The sequence below is a fragment of the Crocodylus porosus genome, unplaced genomic scaffold (genome assembly GCF_001723895.1).
Source record: "Crocodylus porosus isolate Cpor-Errol unplaced genomic scaffold, CroPor_comp1, whole genome shotgun sequence".
NCBI classification, from domain to species: Eukaryota; Metazoa; Chordata; order Crocodylia; family Crocodylidae; genus Crocodylus; species Crocodylus porosus.
In genome coordinates, this window is record NW_017728886.1 from 8,220,622 (window position 1) to 8,240,756 (window position 20,135).

Sequence of the window (20,135 nt, forward strand, 5' to 3'; positions counted from 1 at the left end):
TCCTTTTCTGCTTCCGCTAAGCTCCCCGACGCAGTGAGAAGGACAGAATTGTTCTCATACCGTGCCCCCGCTGTGATGTGTATGCACACTCACCATTGGTTTAACTCCATTTCTTTCAGAGCCAAAGTGAATTTGGCCATCTACTGACTTGGCTGCAAAACCAAGCCAAAAGTTAGTGGTTTTGCAGATCCCGTGTCACAGGCATAGTCCTCAGGACATGTCAGGATGCTGAGAGTTCACCCTCTCTCAGGTTTCAGCCAAATGGTGCAAAACATGGGAGATGGTGACCTCAAGCCAGCTTGTTTCTCATTAGCTTGCAAATTCCCCTTACCTGAAAGATCTCCTTGGCATAGCTGTCATCGACTTGGATGTTGACTTCCTTCATGAAGTTCTTGAGTTCTTTAAAGCTCATCTTGTTGTCTTTGTTCTTATCAGCTTTCCGCAAGCAGGTGTGGATCCAGCTGCAGGTTGATGTAAGGAAATCCCTCCAAGTCAGCTGCTCCCTCCTGTATCAGCCTTCCCGCATGAAAAAAGCATCTGACCTAAGGATTCTGGATCAAGTCCTCTGCTGACATAAAATGGCACATTGGCACGGCGGCACAAGAGCTGTTGCCACCCAAGCAGCTTTTCACAGGCCCTTCCAAAACAAAAGCACAGCGAAATATAGAAGACCGAAGCAAAGGAGAGGTCTGGGGGTGTATGTGGGAGGTGGGGGAGGGATTCACCCTATTTACTTCGTCTGATTCACTGAGAACCTCTATTTCCCTTGTACAAGAAAATGAGCATGGCCTTCAAAATGGTTGCAAGAAGACCAAAGAGTTGGTGAGATGGGAGGGAGTTCCCAGAAGGTGGTTTCCTGTGTGGGAGGTTGTTCATGTACTAGCATGTGTTTGAAATGATAGATGTCCACATGCCTGGATTTCAGACAAAGATTCCCCACGGGAGCATTCCTATTCATCTTATAAAAGCAATGCGTTTCCTACTACTGTATATTTTGAGAGATCTGTATTTATACTTCAGAATTCCTTCTTGAAAGTCTATGACGGTGCTCTAAAAGATACCTTAAAAGGATCTCATGGCACCCCAGAGTGGGGAATCACTGATGGCGGCTCTTCGGCCCAGATTCTCAAAGGTACTCAGGCATCTCATTCATATTTAGGTGCTAACTCCCATTGATTTCTATGCAAATGAGACTCCTAAGCAGCTTAGGGCTATTGTCCTGTTCAAATCCACTGTCTAATGTTTTATTCCAGCACCTAAATAAAAAAAATGACTTTTTAAAAGCCTGTTGGTCACAGATTGCACAATGGAGAAACGTGGATACCTGAAATGCCGCGATATCTGCGAGATGATATGCAGACAGTTTATAAAGAGCAGTGTAGCCAGGAAGTGGAGCAACATTGTGGGATTGGATAAAAAGAGGCTGAGCAATGGAGGGAATGAACTCCAAAGGAGTGGGAAGGGGAAGAGCGGTACGGCTAGGCCTGGACCTCCAAGGACTGCCACACAACAAACTAGCGACAGGACCAGGGACAGAACTGATGACTCCCTGGGTCTTGTTCTACCTTCTCTGCAAGGGACATCACTTATTTCAGTCCCAAAGCTAATTACATTTCACATCTATTCAAAGTCTCCTCATTCCTTTTGCAAACAATTATTTTCCTCACAAAGAAGCATGGATCTGAAAGGACTTACAGAAAGGGCAAATCACCCAAAGTGGGACCAGCGCAGCATTTCAAGTATCTGAAACATCTGCTTCTTTTGCCCCTCCTTTTGGGTCTTTGTTACCATGGGGTCCTCCACGTGAGCTTGGCAGACTGGAACGTGGTGCTTTCCAGTCCTGTGCATATACTGAGACACCACGTCTCCTGCCTTTTGTTCATAAAGGATTCTCCGGGGTGCCTGGAGCGACCAGGCTTCCGCTAAAGCCAGGCAAGAGTGTCAAAGGAGCCCACTGAGTTTGTTCAACCCAGAAATTTGCCACATGAAACTCTGGGGGTGTGATTCCAAAAGAGAAAAAACTGTTCCAACACAAATCCTGGACGGGAAACCTGCTGACATTCACAGTTCAGATTAAGTTGCTTTCTACCCCATTGTCCAAAATATAAGCAGGCCCAACTCCCACTGAAGTCAACTGAATTTATGACTGCTTGCACAAGGGCTTTATCGGGCACAACTCTATTTAAGGAAGCATCAAAAGCATCTTCAACTACTGGACCCTTTTCCTCTTTTGATTTCAGACCGGTATAATATGAAGGCTGTGCTCTGTGGCCAACTCAAGAACTGCCCAGGATGTAGAGGGAGGCCAAAGCTTCGATATAGTGACAAGGTCAAGCAAGGTCTCAGAAATTCAGCATTTCCATTGCCAACTGGGAGAACCCTGCCCACAACTGCTCAATCACCCAGTCAAGGCCGGTGCAGTCACCATGGAGAGCCATCAGAAAGCCCAGGCAACAGGCGAGCCTCCATCGGACAAGTGCACCCGTAGCCGGCATGGGAAGGATTGCTGCTTACACATCAGCCTCTTCTCCCACATCACTACCAAGCACCGCTGACGGACTGACTTTGTCACGGCTCCTTTCATCTGTCAAGGTGTTGGACGGCCATTACAGAGCTGGAAGAGTCCTCCTGCATTATGATGTCCAATTCCCTGTTATTGCAAGCAACTATGCCATATGTCAAGAACTTACCAAGCTTCATCTTCAGTTGATGTGGTTGTTTTCCCCACACTGCCCTACAATCTCATGCTTCCCCTAGTTTCTTTAAATGTGGTGGGGGGGGTCAAATATTAGTAAATGTATACTAGAGAACAAGCCAGTACTAACAGGGGAATGGCCAAGGGACCCACCATGTCCTTCCTCTCTATCCACTCTTCCCTCTCTTTATCCATATACATGGCAATCATTTCTTTTAAAGACGTTTAAGATTTTAACCCATCACTGCCAGGCCTATTCACTTCAGAAAGGACTAAATTTAAATGCCAGGCTTTAATTAAACATCATCAAACCTCAAATGAGAACTACACTGTTCTGTAATGCCTGGTTAGGGAAGCCAGCAGTACACTATAATTACTTTTCCAGAAATACTGCTTCTCTACCCACCCTATTTAAATTGGATTTTCATGGGAACTTCAGCCAGTTCTTCCGAAGACAGGGAGGCACCTTTCCACATGGGAAATTACAAGCTCTGCCCCATACCACGTTGTCTTTTTCCTTTTCTTTATAATCATCCTGCTCTGACACGGAACTATTTCAGTGGTTTAAATTTGACATGCTCCATGGACAGCTTTGTGTAGCTGGGACACCCTCCAATTTTAACTGAAATCAAAATGGCCAGGCTGCCATCATTTCTGGTAGCCCTCCAACCCTGCTGTGGTTTCTACTCATGAGGAGGCCAGTAGAAGGCAACATTTTTTCCCAAGCCTTCATGAAAGCCCCTTTTCCCCCAACCAGGTGCCCAGGAGACAGCGGTAACAAAAGGGTGGTCACAAAGAGGAGAAGCTGTTGAGGTAGCAGTGAGAGTCTGGTTTATCTGAGATTGGAGAAGAGACTGGAGAAATGCTAGAGAAGTGCCTGAGCCTAGATAAGGAAGACACAACGTGTGGCTTTGAGAACAGCCTGGGTGGAAATATGGAGAAATAATGTTGTGTGAGTTCAAAGAGAAGCTGATTGCTAGCTGGGGCAAGAAGATATTTTGGAGATTGAAAGCCCCCTCAATCTGGGATGACCTTGTGTGATATCACACAGTCCACGCATGTCTTGAGGTTTCCATCTGCCTTTGAGTCATGTGCTCTGGTCACTATTGAAGGAGGAACTCTAGTTTGCTATTAGTCTGTGAATATTTCCACTGTGACAATTCCTAATGGAAATCAAAAGGAGGCAAAGAAGGAGATAGTGACGCTATCATAGACTTGTGAAAGGAGGACACAGTATTAGGAACTAAAAGAAGATAGACCTGACAGACCCTCCTTAGCTGAGAGACCACAAGAGGATTAAGGACTTTAGTAGTCCACAAAAGGGCAGTGGCCAGGGTGGTCCCTCACTCCCAAGGATTACTTGGATTAGGGAAGTTCTAATTGCTAATAAAGCATTTATTGAGTGTCAGAAGCAGAGATAGAGGGAGATATCAAAAGGACACAAGGCAAGTGATATTGCACTGTATGAGAAGACCCACTGCGATGAGACAGACTAGTTAACAGCGGGCACAGTGCCTGGTAACTGCAGGGATAGGGGCTATCAAGAAATGCGTCGCTACATGCAGCAGCTATGAAGTAGGAAAAATAAAACCATTTCCCATAAAGATGAGATGCATCATTCACTCAACTGCTCTGGCTTTCCTCAGGGCTGGCCAAGCCAGTGACTTCAAGCAGAGGTGCACCTGCATGCACCTGAGGACAGAATTGGGTTAAAGAGTTCAAAAGCATGTAACTTCCAAATGTCTCTGCCAGCGAGCCATTTTGTTGCACCTCGTTCTTTGTAACTATTTTGCTGTTCAACTACAACTACAGACTTCTCATCCAAGGTCTCTAACTAGCCAGGAGAGCATTTGCTATGGATGCACAGCTACATATCTACCTTGCCTTCTGCAAATTTACGGTAGTGTAAGAGTGACGTTGTAGCTGCGATGGTCTAGAAATTACGCAAGGCAAGGATTTATTTAGGGTGCTTCGCTTGCTGTGCCGGGCTTCCTATAATCAGAGACCTGAGGAAGAATGTCTTTACATTCAAAAGCTTGTCTAACTTTATCCCAACTACATAGTTGGTCCAATAAAAGAGATTACCCTTTTCCTTGCCTTCTGCAAACTTAACAGACACTTTAGGCAGGTAAACACCAAACTGCCCCCCTCCTGGACTGTATCTCCCAAACAACCTCTAAATGCCCTTTAAAAGGCCTTCCAGGGTTAATTTTCAAGCCAACTTTCTCCAGCTGCAATAAACATCAATCCAGGTCCTGTATTTCTACATGCTCAGCCAGTAAATAAGCAGCACCGGGACCGTGCTCTCTTCTCGCTCTGCCGCACAAGTGTTTGTTTCTGAATGGCATCAGGGTTTGTGCTTGCAGAGCAATAACGCTGTGAGTGAGATGCCTCATCAAGGGCTCGCTAAGACATTGTTTGTCTAACCAAAAGCAGTACTGTGAACTTCAAGAGATGTCCCAACTTCAGAGAAAAGAGCATTTGATGCCACACTTCGTTGGGCTTAACATCCCAGATTCCACTAAAGTGCATCCTTGGGGGAGAGTGGGCATGGGACGGGAGAACCGCAGCATGTTGGCTGGGTCGGAGCAGCCCCGGCTGGCCGGGGGTCCAGGGGTCAGCCTGCCAGCCCGGGGTGGCTTCGACCCAGCTCAGCATGCTGCAGAAGGGCTGGCTGGGCCACGAGGGTGCTCCAGTGTGGGACTAACTGGCAGGCAGCCCCCACACTGAAGCGCCCTTATGCCCCAACCAGCCCCGTCAGTGCCTACACATGCACTGCGGGGCACTAAATAACGCCGCCGCAGGGCAGTACTTGTGTTTACAAGTACTGACCTATGGTAGCGTTTATTAGTTTACTACAGACTAATAGGGCTGCACGTGTAGACGCAGAGCTTTACTGTGGAGCTGATTAGCTAACTCGGCAGTAAATATCTTGTGTAGATGCACCCAGTGACTCTCAGGTTTGGTTTCGATGCTGCCTTCCTTCCCCCTCTCTTTGTCTGTGCTGTGTCTATGCAGGTACAAACTTCTGAATAGCAGAATTTGTTTGGGAATTCATTTGACTGAGCCAACTAATTGGGGCAGAGATGTTAGACAAGCTTTTGGGCACAAAATGCCCTTGCTTAGGTCCTTCCCACCTGAAGCAGGGCAAAATCTTGCCTGACCTCTCTCCCAACTACACAGTTGGTCCAATAAGAGATATTACCAGTCAGCTCTTGTTCCTTGCACATTCCCTAGGCCATCACGGCTACACTACAACTCCTCCTTTATCTCCGGCACGCATTCAAATGAGGGTGAGCACCATTAGTCAATGAAACTCCAGTGATGTAAAACTGCTCTTGGAGAGGGGGGAATCTGATCCCTCAGTTGGAGTTTCTGTAAAATCTCACAGGCACTAAGAGGCTTTTCATTAATGGCCAAGACATGCCCATCGTCGAGATCGCGGCACGGCTAATGAAACAAATCCCTGCAGAACCCAAAAAAGAACGACAACTTTATCTCAAGTCCTGAATGAGGCAGCATTTTGTTTCCAGAGCTACGCAGAGCCTCAGTCCACTCTCTCGTTAGCCTAAATCCAAAGGGACTCCATTTGAGTCCCTGGCATTTACAGAGAGGTACAATCAGAGTGAGGAGACTCAGCATCCGGCTTGTAGTGCAGCAACCGTGAAAGGAGGACTTCGTACTATCATGTTACATGCCCCCACGGAGAGAGACAAGGGCAGCTTTGTTGGGACTGAGCAAGCAAGTATTTTAAAAAGCAAAGGATACTGCTGGAGTTTCTGCTTCTGGTTCATGGAGCTGCTGTGGGTTATGATTTTCTTCAGGCCGGAAGTCCAGTGGTTGGCGTCGCTTTCTGAACTGGCGATGAGGTCCAGGTTTTTCCGCTGGTCTTTGAAGATGATAGAGAAACAGCGATTCTCTGGGACATCCTGGGCATACTTTTCCATCCCCTCTGTTTTGTGACCGGGCCTCACATCCCGAATATCTTCAATGGAGACTGTGGAAACAAAGAGGCGCCAGTTATCAGTGAGGAGTTAGTCGGTCTTATCTCTGCTCAGAGACTAACCAGTAGTTTTCCCCCCTCACCGCTTTTCCTACAGCCACTCCCTGCTATGTCTGGAGGATATTCTTCCCCACCTCTTGTACAAAAGCAAGGTCAGTGGTGGGAACAGCAGTCTCAGGAAGGGAACCATCCCTTTTTTCTGCTGAATATCTACTCCTTTTTTAGCAAATAAACAGGACTCACACTGGCAGGTCTCATATTGCGAATGCAGGACTGATTGTCAGGAGACGTGGGTTCAGTTCCAAATTTTGTGGCTGGCTTGGCCCCTGGCAGACAGGCCACCAAGACCAAGATTTAGAAATGTCAAACACTGCTCTGGGTCCTGATCTTCAGAGATCAGATATAATTGGGAACATTACACTTGATCAGGCTGAAGAGCCAAAAAAGGCCCCTCAAATCAATGCTCCCTTTTGTGGCTCCAGAAACCCGATAACATGCACAAGCACCCTCTCTGCTTTTTGTACTTCCTCTGTAAAGTGGAGAAAATAGAAACCCTTACCCTGCTTTGGGAAGTGCCCTGAGACCTTCAGCTATTTATTACCCATAGCTAAACGTTCTCCATGCGTAATTATCATTAAGTTCAGAAATTGGGAAAGAAATTGTGCACGTGGGAGGAAAATTAGGGTCCATGCACTCATTAGGTCAAGAAGAATAAAGCTAAAAAGCAGTTGGGCGCATTGGATCAGCACAGCAGAGTCAGACGCTGTCCTCATCATCACACACAAGCTACTCCAGTCTCGAGTCTGAGGTCAGATGTGGCTCCATGTCCCGCAGGGAGACAGGCAGTTCAACTACAAACCACGCCTCAGCAAAACTGGCTCAAGAAGCAGCTAAACTCATGCCAAAGAGTCCATATTCAAGCAAATCTAAACATATACACATACAGAAGCACGTGGGGCTGGAAACCTCGTGTTAGGTTTCATAAAGCTCTAGACCAGCGGTTCTGAACCGGGGGGTACATGTACCCCCAGGGGGTACGTGAAGCCTCATCACGAGGTACAGGAGCTATATTTCATACAATGTCTAACACAGGTCAAAGGGACTAAAAAAAATTAATTTCCCATTGAAAGGGGGTACGTGAAGTCTCACTCTGAGACCAAGGGATACATCAACTGAAAACGGCTCAGAACTGCTGCTCTAGACTTAATTATACAAGGCGGCATCCAACACAGCCTGCCCAGATCATTAGAGGGACTGCATCCATCATATATTGATCCTCTCTTTCCTTTCATGGAGCTCCCAGGTCACATACACGCATTCAAAGGGATGAATGAAGGCAGATCTGATTGCTGAGAGACACATCAGGTGCAGAAGGGTTCACACCGGCAGAATTCAATCATTAACTGAAATGGCAAAATTGACTGCTACTGACTGTGTCTCCCTTTGCTGTAGTGAGGTACAGAGAGTACCCAGTATCGCTGAAGAAAGAGCTGTATGCTCTTGATGCAGTGAGGCAACACTGAGCAGTCACCATCCTGCGAAGCCTCACCAACAGGAGTAACCTCACATAAGAAATCCCACCGGCGTCCATGGGATCTGGGAGTACTCAGTCCCTTTCAAAATTCAAGCCATTTGTTTAGGCGCCAAACTTCAGGAAGGGAATCTTGCAAAACTTCATGCCTCTGTTTATTCCTCTTTAAAATGGCAAGAAAAATATTTCCAGGCATTGCACGGTGTTATACTACTTAGAGATCCTTAGATGGAAAATAGGATACAAGTGCAAAAAGTAGTGCCATTAGTTAACCGGAGAGAGAGGGCAGGGTGGCACCTTAGAGCCTAACTGGTTTAGAGAGCCATGAGCTTGCATAGGTGCCAGCCCACTTCAGCAGACACTATGAATGGAAAAGCAGAAAATTTTATATATATCTAAAATTCTCTGCGCACACCACACATATGTGTGTGTATGCATATAAATATGTAAGAATATATAAACACATATATACAGAGGGAGAGAGGGAGAACGACCAGAGGAATGAGAAAACTGCCCTTTGGGATTTGCAGGCATTCTGATTTAATTTTTCATTTGCTGTTTAAGGTTGGTACAATTTCACTCCAAGTGCTGCGTTCATTCAAACCAAGCTGACTGCAAAAGCACCGTGCAGAATAAACCCAGCAAAAGTGTAAGCTCTGTGCACGATGCACGATTTTCAAAGCCTCATGAGGGCTCATAAGCAGTTTATAGAGGTCCATTTCTTCCTAGGTGACTGAGCTGCCAGAAAAACCCTGGAAAATTAGTCTCAAAGAAATCTGTGACTATCCAAAGCCAACCAGAGGGTTTGTTTTGAGGTTCAGCGCATAGCTGTGGAGTCCAGACCGTTTCTGGGGCGCTTTGTTGATTTTGTTTCTATTCTGCAGCGATTCTCCACCAGGGTGCCATGAGAGCCTTTAAGGGTGTTAGAAGTAAGGACCCACTTAAATCATGGTCCGACTAAACAATTTTTGCAGCTGGTCACAGCTTAAAAAGCAAATTCTGCAGATTTTTGCCAGCCAGCCCGGCTCCTCAGTGCTGATTAGCGGGGAGGCCCCAGCAGGAGGAGGAAGGATGAGGGGGGTGGCTGTCATCTTCCCTGCTGCCCTTCATGCTACCCCTCCAGCCAGTGCCTTCCCCCCCAGGTGAGCTGTGAGCTGGGCTGAGTGGTAGCAAGGATCACGGGGGAGCCAGCATTTTATTTTGTATTACTTTTTTTTAAGTTGATTTCACAGATAATCCCGCGGTTCAGCGGGATAGTGACTTGAGCAGACCCCCAGCTACAGGGTGCTGTGCAATATTAGCACTGTTAGGTGTGCAAATACCTACATGTGATTCCCAAGACAGCCCCAGAGATTTCCAATGGGAATCCAGTGTGTCAAAAACATGCTGACCTGCTGTGGGCTTCCTGAGTTCTTTGCAACAGAAGAGCTGCTCTAGTTTTCCGTCGTTAAAAAATGAGTGCAAGCTACCAGCCGGCGTTTTCTGAAGGTGCCTTGAGTCTAAAACAATTGAACCACTGCTCTATAGCTGGAAAAGCCCACCCGGCAAAGCGCGGTTCAGCTCTATCCGTGACCAATTACCTGCATCTCATCACCTGCTAAAAGGTCACGGCCTTCCTGAGACGAGGGTTGCTGGATAACAGATTTCTGTTGGATTTGTGACTGTGATACCTCATCTGTGGTCCTCATCCTCAAAGCAAGGGAATAGCTACTGTTAGGAAGCTGCAGGTTAGCAAATGAACTAATTAAGCAAGCAAACAAGAGACGACTTGTGGGCATGGAAACGGTAAATGGCGGGCTAAGGATGGATGTCTTTTTTTTTAAAGCTTTATATAGCTCAAAGAGTGCCCTGTATTCCTCTGTACAGACAGGAGCTCTGAAGCCAAAGAAAATGGTCTCTTTCCAAGCTGTATCTCTTTGGTGCCCTTGGAAATTTGGGAGCCAGACTCGGTGCAAGTGCATTATTCACAGCAGTGAGCCCAGTGCCCAGGTAGAGCCAGGGCTAACCCCAGCTTCACAAATACTGCACACAGTGACATGCAAAAACCAGCTAGCCAGAAGCAGGCATCAGAAAACCACTACGGAAGAAGATGGAAGGACTCTTAGACTAGAGGAAACATGGATGGGAGACAGTGACCCATCTGCTCTACCCAGTGCAGTCCCCTTGCAGGTTGAGTTGGTGCATGGGCGTCACTCCGAGCAGAATGGAGCCTAGGGAGTTTGCACCTTGCTTCCTGGATGTTACTGTCTGCTAAAGAGGTGCTTTACATAAAACCCCAATCATGAATCAAAACTAACAGAGGCTTGTGTAGTTCTGGCCTCTAGACACCAGTTCAAACAGGCCAAATCCAGTTCAACGTTTCCAATGACCTGAAAATGCATCATATGCGCTGAAGCTACCGTCTCTGTGATTGGTCATTACCCTCCTTCAATGAGATCTACCCACCCTAATTTACCACCAGTGTAACTCTGCTGAAATTAATGGAATTCCTCCTGATTCAAGGCAATTTAAACGACATGAAAAATAGGATTGATGCTTTAACCCACCACTGAATTCCCCCAATCTGTTGTGCGCCTTGCCTTTCCGTAGCCTTCTCTTTACTCAGCCCCTTTTTGCAGGCCAGAAAGGCGAATTCAAAACATTCGCAGCTCAAGCATCAGGTTCACAAAAATCATCATGAGCCTGACCTTTAAATCATGACCATCTAAAGCGACACTAATACATTCTTGGGGTTCTCTTCATTGTCACTTCCAAGCGTTTCCCTTCAACCCAGAGCACCCCAAGGGATGACGAGGTCGAACGGTCACAAACTCCTGCAAGACCGTTTCAGGCTGGACATAAGGAAGAATTTCTTTACTGTCCGAGCCCCCAAGGTCTGGAACAGTCTGCCAGCGGAGGTGGTTCAAGCACCTACATTGAACACCTTCAAGAGCAAATTGGATGCTTATCTTGCTGGGATCCTATGACCCCAGCTGACTTCCTGCCCTTTGGGCAGGGGGCTGGACTCGATGATCTCCTGAGGTCCCTTCCAGCCCTAATGTCTGTGAAATCTATGAAAACCCAGAACAACAAGAAACTGTCCTTCAACCAAAGAGGCTGAAGCTTTAAGAAAATCCTCCAGTGATTACAAGAATTGGCCAGTGCTGCAGCACGGGCTTTCCACAGTTGAAGCAAAATCCTTCTCCTCCGTGCATGCAACTCATACTTTCATAAGTGACTTCCCCTCTCAAGGGATGCAACGCTGGAGTTTTTCAACACTGGAAGTTGAACCACTTTCCAATCTTTTACTGAGGTTTCTACCACTCTCAGACAAGAAAGGTCTGTGAAAATCCCTGTCCCAAGAAAGACGAGAGAGACTCTGATGTAGCTAAGAAAGCAAAACAAAACAGTGTAATTTGTTCGAGTCTTTCTATAAATCATTAAACTGATCTTAATATCCAAGGCAACCTGGCTTTGCTATTTGTCCAGCACCCACCCCAATGATAACCAGTAGTGATTTATGTTTACATAGCGTTCTCTAATTCTGTTTTATATGTATAACCAATCGTTACTTGTATTGCAGAAACAACGAAAGGCTTCAATCGGGTTTAGGGCTCAAGTGAGGGTAGAAGCACACACTGTGAAAGACACTGGCAATCCCAAAGACCTTGGATTCCAAACTAGAAGGGCAAAAAGAGGAATTGTGGTGCCATGTTACAGATGGAAACTGATGCCTCCCCTTGAGAGAGAGATTTCCCCAGCCCAGGCCACATAGGAAATGTGGAAAAGACTGGGATTTGAGCTCAATCTTTTGCATTCTCTGCGAGCCTTCCTGAGAGTGCAATGGAAGGCAGATGCCTGAACACCTTTAAAATCTACCCCCGTGATGCTCAGTTGAGAGGCTTGAGAAGTGCTTCCCTCATTAATAAACCTACTCTGGAAAACATAACAGCAGCCACCAATTAAGGCCCAGAACCTGTTACACCTACTAAAGCAGGATCGGGAAAGGCAGTCCGGCCATGGGGCTGCCTCAGGCCCACTGCATGCCCAGGGGGTGGCAGGATGCTCCACGGGCAGGCGGTACAGACAAGGTGTGGGGTAGGCTGGGGTCATGGCCAAGTGTGTGTGTCCCAGCTGGTCGACTTCTGCTGGGGTGAGTCCAGAGCAGGCATGGGGCATGCCGGGGCTGTGCACTGTTGGCAGTGGCGGGGAGGTGTTGCAGGGCACATGGGCTCCAGGCTGTTGTAGGGGGGGAGGTACTGACCGGCTTGGGGGTGTGTGGAGGGCTCCCATGCACACCCCACCATACCCACAAACTCTCCCCCACAAACCCCACAGCTATACCCATCCCCACACACAATCACACACCTCACAAACACCACACTCACCCACATCCTGACCCACACCCCCCCACACACACACCCACACAGCTCAGAAGAGTCCTGCTCACTGCTACACACACACACCTCACCACACACATGTACCCACAAACCCCTTCCCCCTCCACACATTGCACAGCCCCCCCAGAAGCCCCATACCCATGACACTCACACACATGCAGCTCCACAAACACCCCCCACAAATCCCCATACATACCCACCCACAATCACACATACCCCCAAATCCCACACACACCTCCATATGCCTCCGCAAACCCCATACCCACCCCTCCATACCCGCCACATGCTTCCGCACTGCCCTCAATATACAGGAGTAAGACCTCTTTTTGAGCTATTATGCAATCGTCTCTATATACAACACACACAAATCAGGACAAAATATTTTTTTAAAAATAAAATTTAAATGTTATTGTGGATGTTTGATTCTTTACTATATCATTTGTTTTTTTCTGGTTCCAAGCTGGCAAACCCCCTTCCCAAAAGAAATACTTCCGCGGGGCAAGGGGAGGAACTTCTGGTGGCAAAGGTGATGCTTAGGGGGTGCGACTTCCAGTCCCAAGATGGTGACCAGAGGGCAGGGCACCTGTCAAGGGATGGGATAGCCCTTGCAGCCCTCGACAGCTTGCCAAAACTCATTAAGCAGCTCTCCACCCAAAGTAATTGCCCACCCCTGTATTAGAGGTACCCTGAAAACCAGATCATGGATGAATGGGGATCCCGGCAGAAGGAGGAACGGGTCCTCCATCTGCTTGTGGGTTTTTGTAACTTACTCTAAAGGGTCTGACTCTCCAAACCTGTAAAACCCACTGCGAGACAGAGAAGTAAAGTGATTTGCTATGATCCTACAGCAAGTCAGAGATGGGGGGGAGAAATGCAGTCATCCCTAGGATCCAAATCTTCTGCTCGAAACATCAGGGAAAGTTCCCACCCTATGCATGATCTCTCAGTGCCATGCGCTCTTCAGCTGTACTGATTTATTCTAATTCCCTCTCCATGACCCAAGAAACCTTTTCCGCTCACTGCCAGAAAATGCAAACGAGAATTTTATCCACACATAGCTGACCGCCATATTTGCATATAAAGCCGTATGTCAAGAACGAGATCAGTTTCTATCCAGCTGCCTGTCTACCCAAGCTCAGCAAAATCTGTCTGGCATGCTATCAAGAATAGATAACAGACACTGTCTAATCACAGGGCTGCAGTGCCAGCTAGGACGCTGCAGTGAGACAGCGTATATTTGACAATGAACACGACCCACTGGGCACAACTAGCATTAATGCTGCTCTGTTTGTTCAACAGGGCAATTCAGTTGCTTTCAGCAGCCTCAGAGGTAATGGACAGCTCAGGGCTGAAAGCTGAAACGAGCCTGATCTTTGCAACCAGCTGCTTTCCACACATCGGCCTGTACTGCCAAAGCTTCCTGGTATAAAGTGCTTTTTTTCTGTGGGATCATCTTAGATTCAGGTGAGTTCTACAGGAATCTTGAGCATTACCATTATGTATAGTTCAAGATTTCTTTTCTATGTATAATGCAAGATCATACTCAGTGCCATAGTTTCTGTTTAGCTTCCCACAGATTTACTTTTAAAGCCCCAAGAATTTACTAGAGTGTGGCTAACCTCTGCCCCGATACCCTGCTTCTGAATTTGGCCCTAGTACTCATGACATAGGAATGCTCCCACTGGGACGGACCAAAGGTCCATCTCGCCTGGTATCCTTAGGCGTTCTCCCAGGGCCACAAATCTGCTTAACAGAGTGCCCTCCTGTGGAGAATGTATCAGCAGTTACACTGATAGGAATAAATTAAATACTTTGTTAAGAAAATGTTAAAATTAAAATGTTTACATGGTGTAGTAGAGTTGTGAAAGAAACAGGCCACTGCTCACGATAGCCACACAGGTTAGGGACAGAAATTAAATGTAAACCGGTATAAGTGATCGGAAACCAGTCTAAACCAGAAGTTCAGCGCACACCAGTTTCAAAGTGATGGAACCTGGTTTAAGATAGACCTGGATGGATGCAGCATCAGATTTAACCAGTTTCAGCTAGACTGGTCTATCGAACTTCTGTGCCAGATCCCCTCCTGACTCAAGTTAAGTCACAGTCCCCCAGCATCCCAAGATGTTTTGCGGCTTCCCCACTAGCCCCCCCTTGCAGGGTGAGCAACAGTAGTGGATTAAGATTGGGGCCCTGGGCAAAAATAAAATTGGAGGCACCCCACCGGGCAAGGGTGGGTTCCCTCTGCTCCCGGCGGGGGGCTGTGGTTGGGCCTGCCTGGCCTCCTCAACATCCTGTCCTGTCCTGAGCAGTACTGGTGCAGACAGCGGAGAGCGGGACCAGGGCTGCCCTGGGGGTCTCCTGGCACCAGACGGCCCTGGGAAGCTGCCATCACCTGCGCAGACCCCCACATCTGCCCTCTAGCCTCTGGCCTGGCCTGGCCTGGCCGGAGGGGAGGAGAGGCCAGGATGCCTGCCCGCCCCAGGGGACCCTGATTGGCAAAGGCCCCTAGTCCTGGGTGTTAATCTGCCCCTGGTGAGCAGGCTAGCCTCAGCCTGTGCTCATCAGCCCCTGGGCTGTCACAGAGCCTAGACAGGAAAGCCTCTGCTCCCCAGCACTGTATCCTACCTACGCCTGTCAGCAAGGGGTGGGGGCGGGGGTGGAGGCATTTGCCTCTGCCCCCTTTGCCCCAGGGATTCCCATGGGGGCTTTCTTCCCTCCCCTGCTGCCAGGCCAGTCAGTGGGAGAGGGAAGAAAGCCCCAGCGGCAACTGCCCCCCCGGTGACTCTGGCTGGGTCGGGGGAGCTGGGATGTGGGTAGGGGCCTCCATTCCCCCCTCCCCTCCCGCTGCCAGGGGCAGCTGGCGGGGGTGGGCTGGGGACAGATTCTGTGCTGGGTGTCCATCACAGCGAGGGAGAGAGGTGCCTAGCAGCCATCGGCCGTGCTCGGCCACCTTCAGCAGTGTCCGGCAAGCTGGGAAGTGTGCAGGAGCACCTCCTGCCTGCTAGCTTGGGCCAGTGCAGGCATCCCTGTGCCTCCACCCGCCCCACCACCCCCACCGATGGGAGAACGTATGTTCTGTTCCTTCCCGATTTCTTCTTCGCAGCTTAGAGAAACCTGCGAAAACTGGATCGACTCTGCCTCGGGCTTTGTGACTGTCTGTACTTAGCCACAAGGTACATAGTTGTGTGTTGTTAAAGCACCCTTAATCATTTAGTTATTCATGCACTCTATCAAGTAATTAAGAAATTTGCATGTGATGCTATGGTTATGAAACAGATAAGCTCCCATGCACAGGAACCACATTAGCATGTAGTTTGTAAAGCGTTCTTAAGCGCTGACTTCAGCGTGTGCCTGATCGCAGCCGGAGAGGCACGTCTCCAACCGCAGCAAGTGGCAGATGCTTTAAAGGAAGAGTATCAGAAACAAGGCGTGTGCAGAGTGAGCCATCCCCTCCTAGTTCCCCGCAACGAGTTACATCCCTGAATACTATGTTTAATACCCCCTGCTGGACCTATCTTCCATGAATTTGTCTTATTCTTTTTGAATCTGGTTATTCTGTTGGCTTTCAACAACCTTTTAGGGCAATGAGTTCCCCCAGTTAATACTATTATGAATAAAATGGCTTACTTTTGTTTTAAAGCTGCTGCCTGATAATTTCCTGACATATGTGACCTACCTGACTCCCTGTAGAGCCCTATTCCCCACGGCATGATACCTGTCAGCACGCTGCCCGCAGAAAAACAGTCTGGGGCATGCAGTTATCTGGTTTAAAATGAAACAACTAAGCAAACACCTGGCAGGTTTGCATGTGAAGGAACTCGTTCTGGGGGTTGAGCAGCTTTGATGAGCGCTATTCATATCCATCAGACTGACAGTTTTGACAGCTGTCGGGAGCCTGACATAACACTCCCACAAGCACGCATTTTTTCAGCAACACAAAAATGTCCCGTGGTATATCAGAAATTCCTAAGAAACTGTCCCTGCCAGTAAGTCATCCCGCAGACTGGTGGTAGCTGGCATGCACGTTGCTGGGACTGACTGATGGCATTGCATTATTAGACTCACAGTTTTCATCCCTTGGCTTATGAAGAGCATAACTGGGATTGTGTGACATCTTTTCTCTTCTGCTGTCAGTACTTTTGGCTGGACTGATGCCCTGAAGACTCAAATCTTCCATCTCACCAAAAACATGATGCAGTGAAGTCAGTCGCCCCCCCGCCATAGAAACGTTTTAAAGGAATTGCTGGATGTCTTCTGGTAACTCAGCACTGAAGGCAACAGTTTTCTGATAATATAGAAGGACTTTCTTTATCTGGCTGGAAGTTGAAATCAGCACATTTCTGACAGCATTCGAAATAAAATGCAGAAGTAAGTTGGCCGTGCCTGATATAGTAAGCGGGACTTGCAGAACTCCTTCCTGCTGAAGGAAAATGCTTTACATCCCTTGACAAATTAACCCTCACACCGCCTCGGTTGTTAAGCACCTTCTCATACTGCAGAAAAGATAGCCAGAGGCAAAGAGAGGCCAGGGTTTTATCAATACTAGGAAAGCTGTACTGCTTTAAGCAAATCTGCTTAAAATTGATCTAGACGTCGATATAAGCAAACGCCGTGTCAGTTTATCTTGCATCTGTCTGTCACTTTCTAAATCAGCTCCATTAAAGAAACGTGCTGGAGCTGAGCGGGGAGAAAATTGCTCCAAACAAAAAAACTTTGAATTTGCAGCAAAGTTTTTCGCCAGCAACACAAAAGTTTCAGCACTCAGACCATAGCTGAGGCACCCACTCGCCTCTGAGAGCCGTCGCAGTGCACCACGGTGGCTCTTGGGAGGCGCAGCTCTGCGGAGGTGTCCATCGCGCAGGGGGAGATGGTGGCGTGAGTTCCCCATGCCGGAGCATTTCTGAACCCAGCAACACTTTGCCATTTCCAGGATGTTTGACTTTCTGAGGGAAGTGCTGGCACTGGAACGGAGCCTCTGCCGTATAAACCTTGGAGCTGCTATCTAAGGTTCAGCATAACCTCTCTCTGATTTCCCTGTCTAGGAAGGCAAAGCCCAGGGACCATTCAATGAGTTATTTTTCTATTCCTTCCCATGCACAGGAGCCGGTGGGATACAATCAGTGGCCGACACAACAGATGCGCTGCCTGGCTGCTGCACGGAGAGCTGCGTAATGCGGAGTGCCAGGCCTGCGGACCAGACCTCTGCAGTTAATGCAGCTCACAGGCAGCTCCTGGCTGTCCTGGCACCTTCCCAAGCGGACAAACAACAAATCCCTGTGCTGTGTGTGGTGTGTGGGAGCCAGCTGGAGTTGTGTGGGGGCCTCGATAAACCAGCTTGACCCTTTTTATGCCCCACCTCAAACGGAGCCAGACCTCAGCTGTGATAGGAAGGACGTGCGTTTCCTCTTTTCCAGTCCCCTGGGTACAGACCCAGGGTCAATTCAGAGGCCAGCCCCTTGATTCGTAGCCTGTATTCGAAGAGAGGAAAGACACGTCCTTCCCATCACCACCGAGTGCAGCGCCTGCCGGCTTCTCCCCTAAGGCGACAGGACCGTGGCTCCGCATCCTCTGAATGGGCCAGCGGGGCAACCTGCTGTTGGGAGCGATGGACCTCTCTAAGGAAGGAGAGGGTGAGGCCCACCCCCTCTCTCCTCCTGCATCGTGGCTTCAGACCACTCCACGCGCGGGGCAGTTTTCACAGACAGCTTGCCTGCCCCCAGACAGCGCAGCCACAGCTCTACTGAGGCCAGGAAGCAAATGTGGCTGGTGTCAGGACATGTGGCTAGCATCGGGACCGCCACACAGACCGTCTTTTCTCCACCTCCTCTCTGTTTTCCCTATGCCCCAGACTTAATTCTCTCCTTCTCTCTCTCATGAGAGGCCTTGTTGGGCTATGCAACTACTTGGCTGCAGAGGCAATATTCTTGCTCGCTCTTCACTTGAAGTGAATCACTCCCTTCAGCCTCGGACAATTCTGATTGCTGCCGCAGAAATGAATCCAAGTGCAACGTGCAAAGTAATCGGTCCGATCGGAAAGCAAATAAAGGTGGATCAGAGTGCCTGGCAATGAACACGGGGATGGGACCTGAGTTTTCAAAGCACCTGGAGCTGAGGCAAGTTTTTCAAAAGTGATCCACTTTAGGCAGCTCTGTCTGTGACCAGGTTTCACACTGACACCTGGTCACAAAGATCACACACATTGAAAATCTTTTGAAAACTGAGCCCTGCAGGGATCTCTGAAACAGGGCAGAATAACAACCCCCCCCCACCATGTCATCCTGTATTAGCTGCTACACACAGCGATGACGCCAGAGGAGTTCTGTAGTTAATGAAATAAGGACTTTTGACTCCCAAGCCGGTATTTTCCCTGCCCTCTTAATTCCTATTTTAAATGTATAAGTTGTATAAATGTATAAGTTGGGTTAAGTATAAAAAAAAACTACAAGGCCTTTGATCAACAGCAAATATTAGGTTTGAAATCCAGTATCGATCTCAAGTTATCAGCGAGGCGGAGCACCTAGCCAACTGGTGAGCAGGTCCTCCTCTCTGACGAGGCATTGGGAAGTACTGGTCTAGTTCCCAAAATGATCTGGGAGTCCCAGTGTGACTCTGGGAAAGTCTCTCTGTGCCTCTGTTTTCACTTTGTAAAAAAGGGTCAATATTAAAATTTCCCTCGCTGGTCTTGTCCATTTTAAGGTATCGAGAGCAAAGGCTGTCTCATAGTCAGGGCTTATCGATACAAGGAAGTCACTACAGAGGGAGTGACTAGCTACTCTGCACACAGTGCCTGTGTGGATCAGCTCAAGATAGAGCGCGAGGTAGGTTAGTCTGCTTTCTAAGTGCTCACGCTTACTGTCCGCTGAGCCAGTGAACCGCACCGAGGAGGCACTATCTTAATATATAACAACAGTGGTGAAAGTTCAGTTAATCCAGATCAGTGAGTCTCAACCTTTTAAGACACAGGGCTCCCTTCCATAACTTCTGGGAACTGAGAGGCACCCTATTTAAAAAATTAATCTATTTATGATAGTGCTTGGCTCCTTGCAGAAGGGCTGAGCAGTGGTGGAGGGTGGAGGGGAGCGATCGGCTGAGCACACGAGCCTGTACGTATTGCTTCTCGCCATGCATTACCCTTCAAAGGATCTCACTGCACCCAAATTGAAAACCACTGATCGAGATAAGATAGCAGTGTGTTAGAATCACTTTTCTCCAGCTAAGATCCAATGGAGGTCGCAAGCATTTGCCAGCTCTGTGTTGGTTTCTAATAACCATACAGCGCAGGGGCCCTGGGGGTATCAGAAGAAAGTTTCGGCTAGGTACCTCTGAGAACAGCTGGGTTAGAGCATTAAAGAAGCTCAGTACAAATAACTGCACTGACCCAGCCACACGCCGTTCTCCAACACGCTTAAAAGGCCAGGATCCCAAATGAGTCTGGAAGGGGCGTTATTTTTGTTGCCTTGCTTTTCTGGTAGGAAGGCGATGCACTTCAAAACTCATACCTTTGTTTGTTTTGCAACTCAAAGTTAT

The 20,135-nt window shown here is 48.2% G+C and overlaps 1 protein-coding gene across 2 annotated transcripts in view; it reads right to left on the reverse strand.

Moving 5' to 3' along the window:
* PLCD1 (phospholipase C delta 1) overlaps nucleotides 1-20,135 on the reverse strand; it is a 73,748-nt gene that overhangs the window by 30,108 nt on the left and 23,505 nt on the right. For both annotated transcript variants that reach the window (XM_019530036.1, XM_019530025.1), the window contains exons 3-4: nucleotides 6,464-6,692; nucleotides 332-461 (exon numbers count right to left, since the gene is read on the reverse strand). In XM_019530036.1, coding sequence (XP_019385581.1) covers nucleotides 332-461; nucleotides 6,464-6,692 — 359 coding nt within the window. The remainder of the gene's footprint in view (nucleotides 1-331; nucleotides 462-6,463; nucleotides 6,693-20,135) is intronic.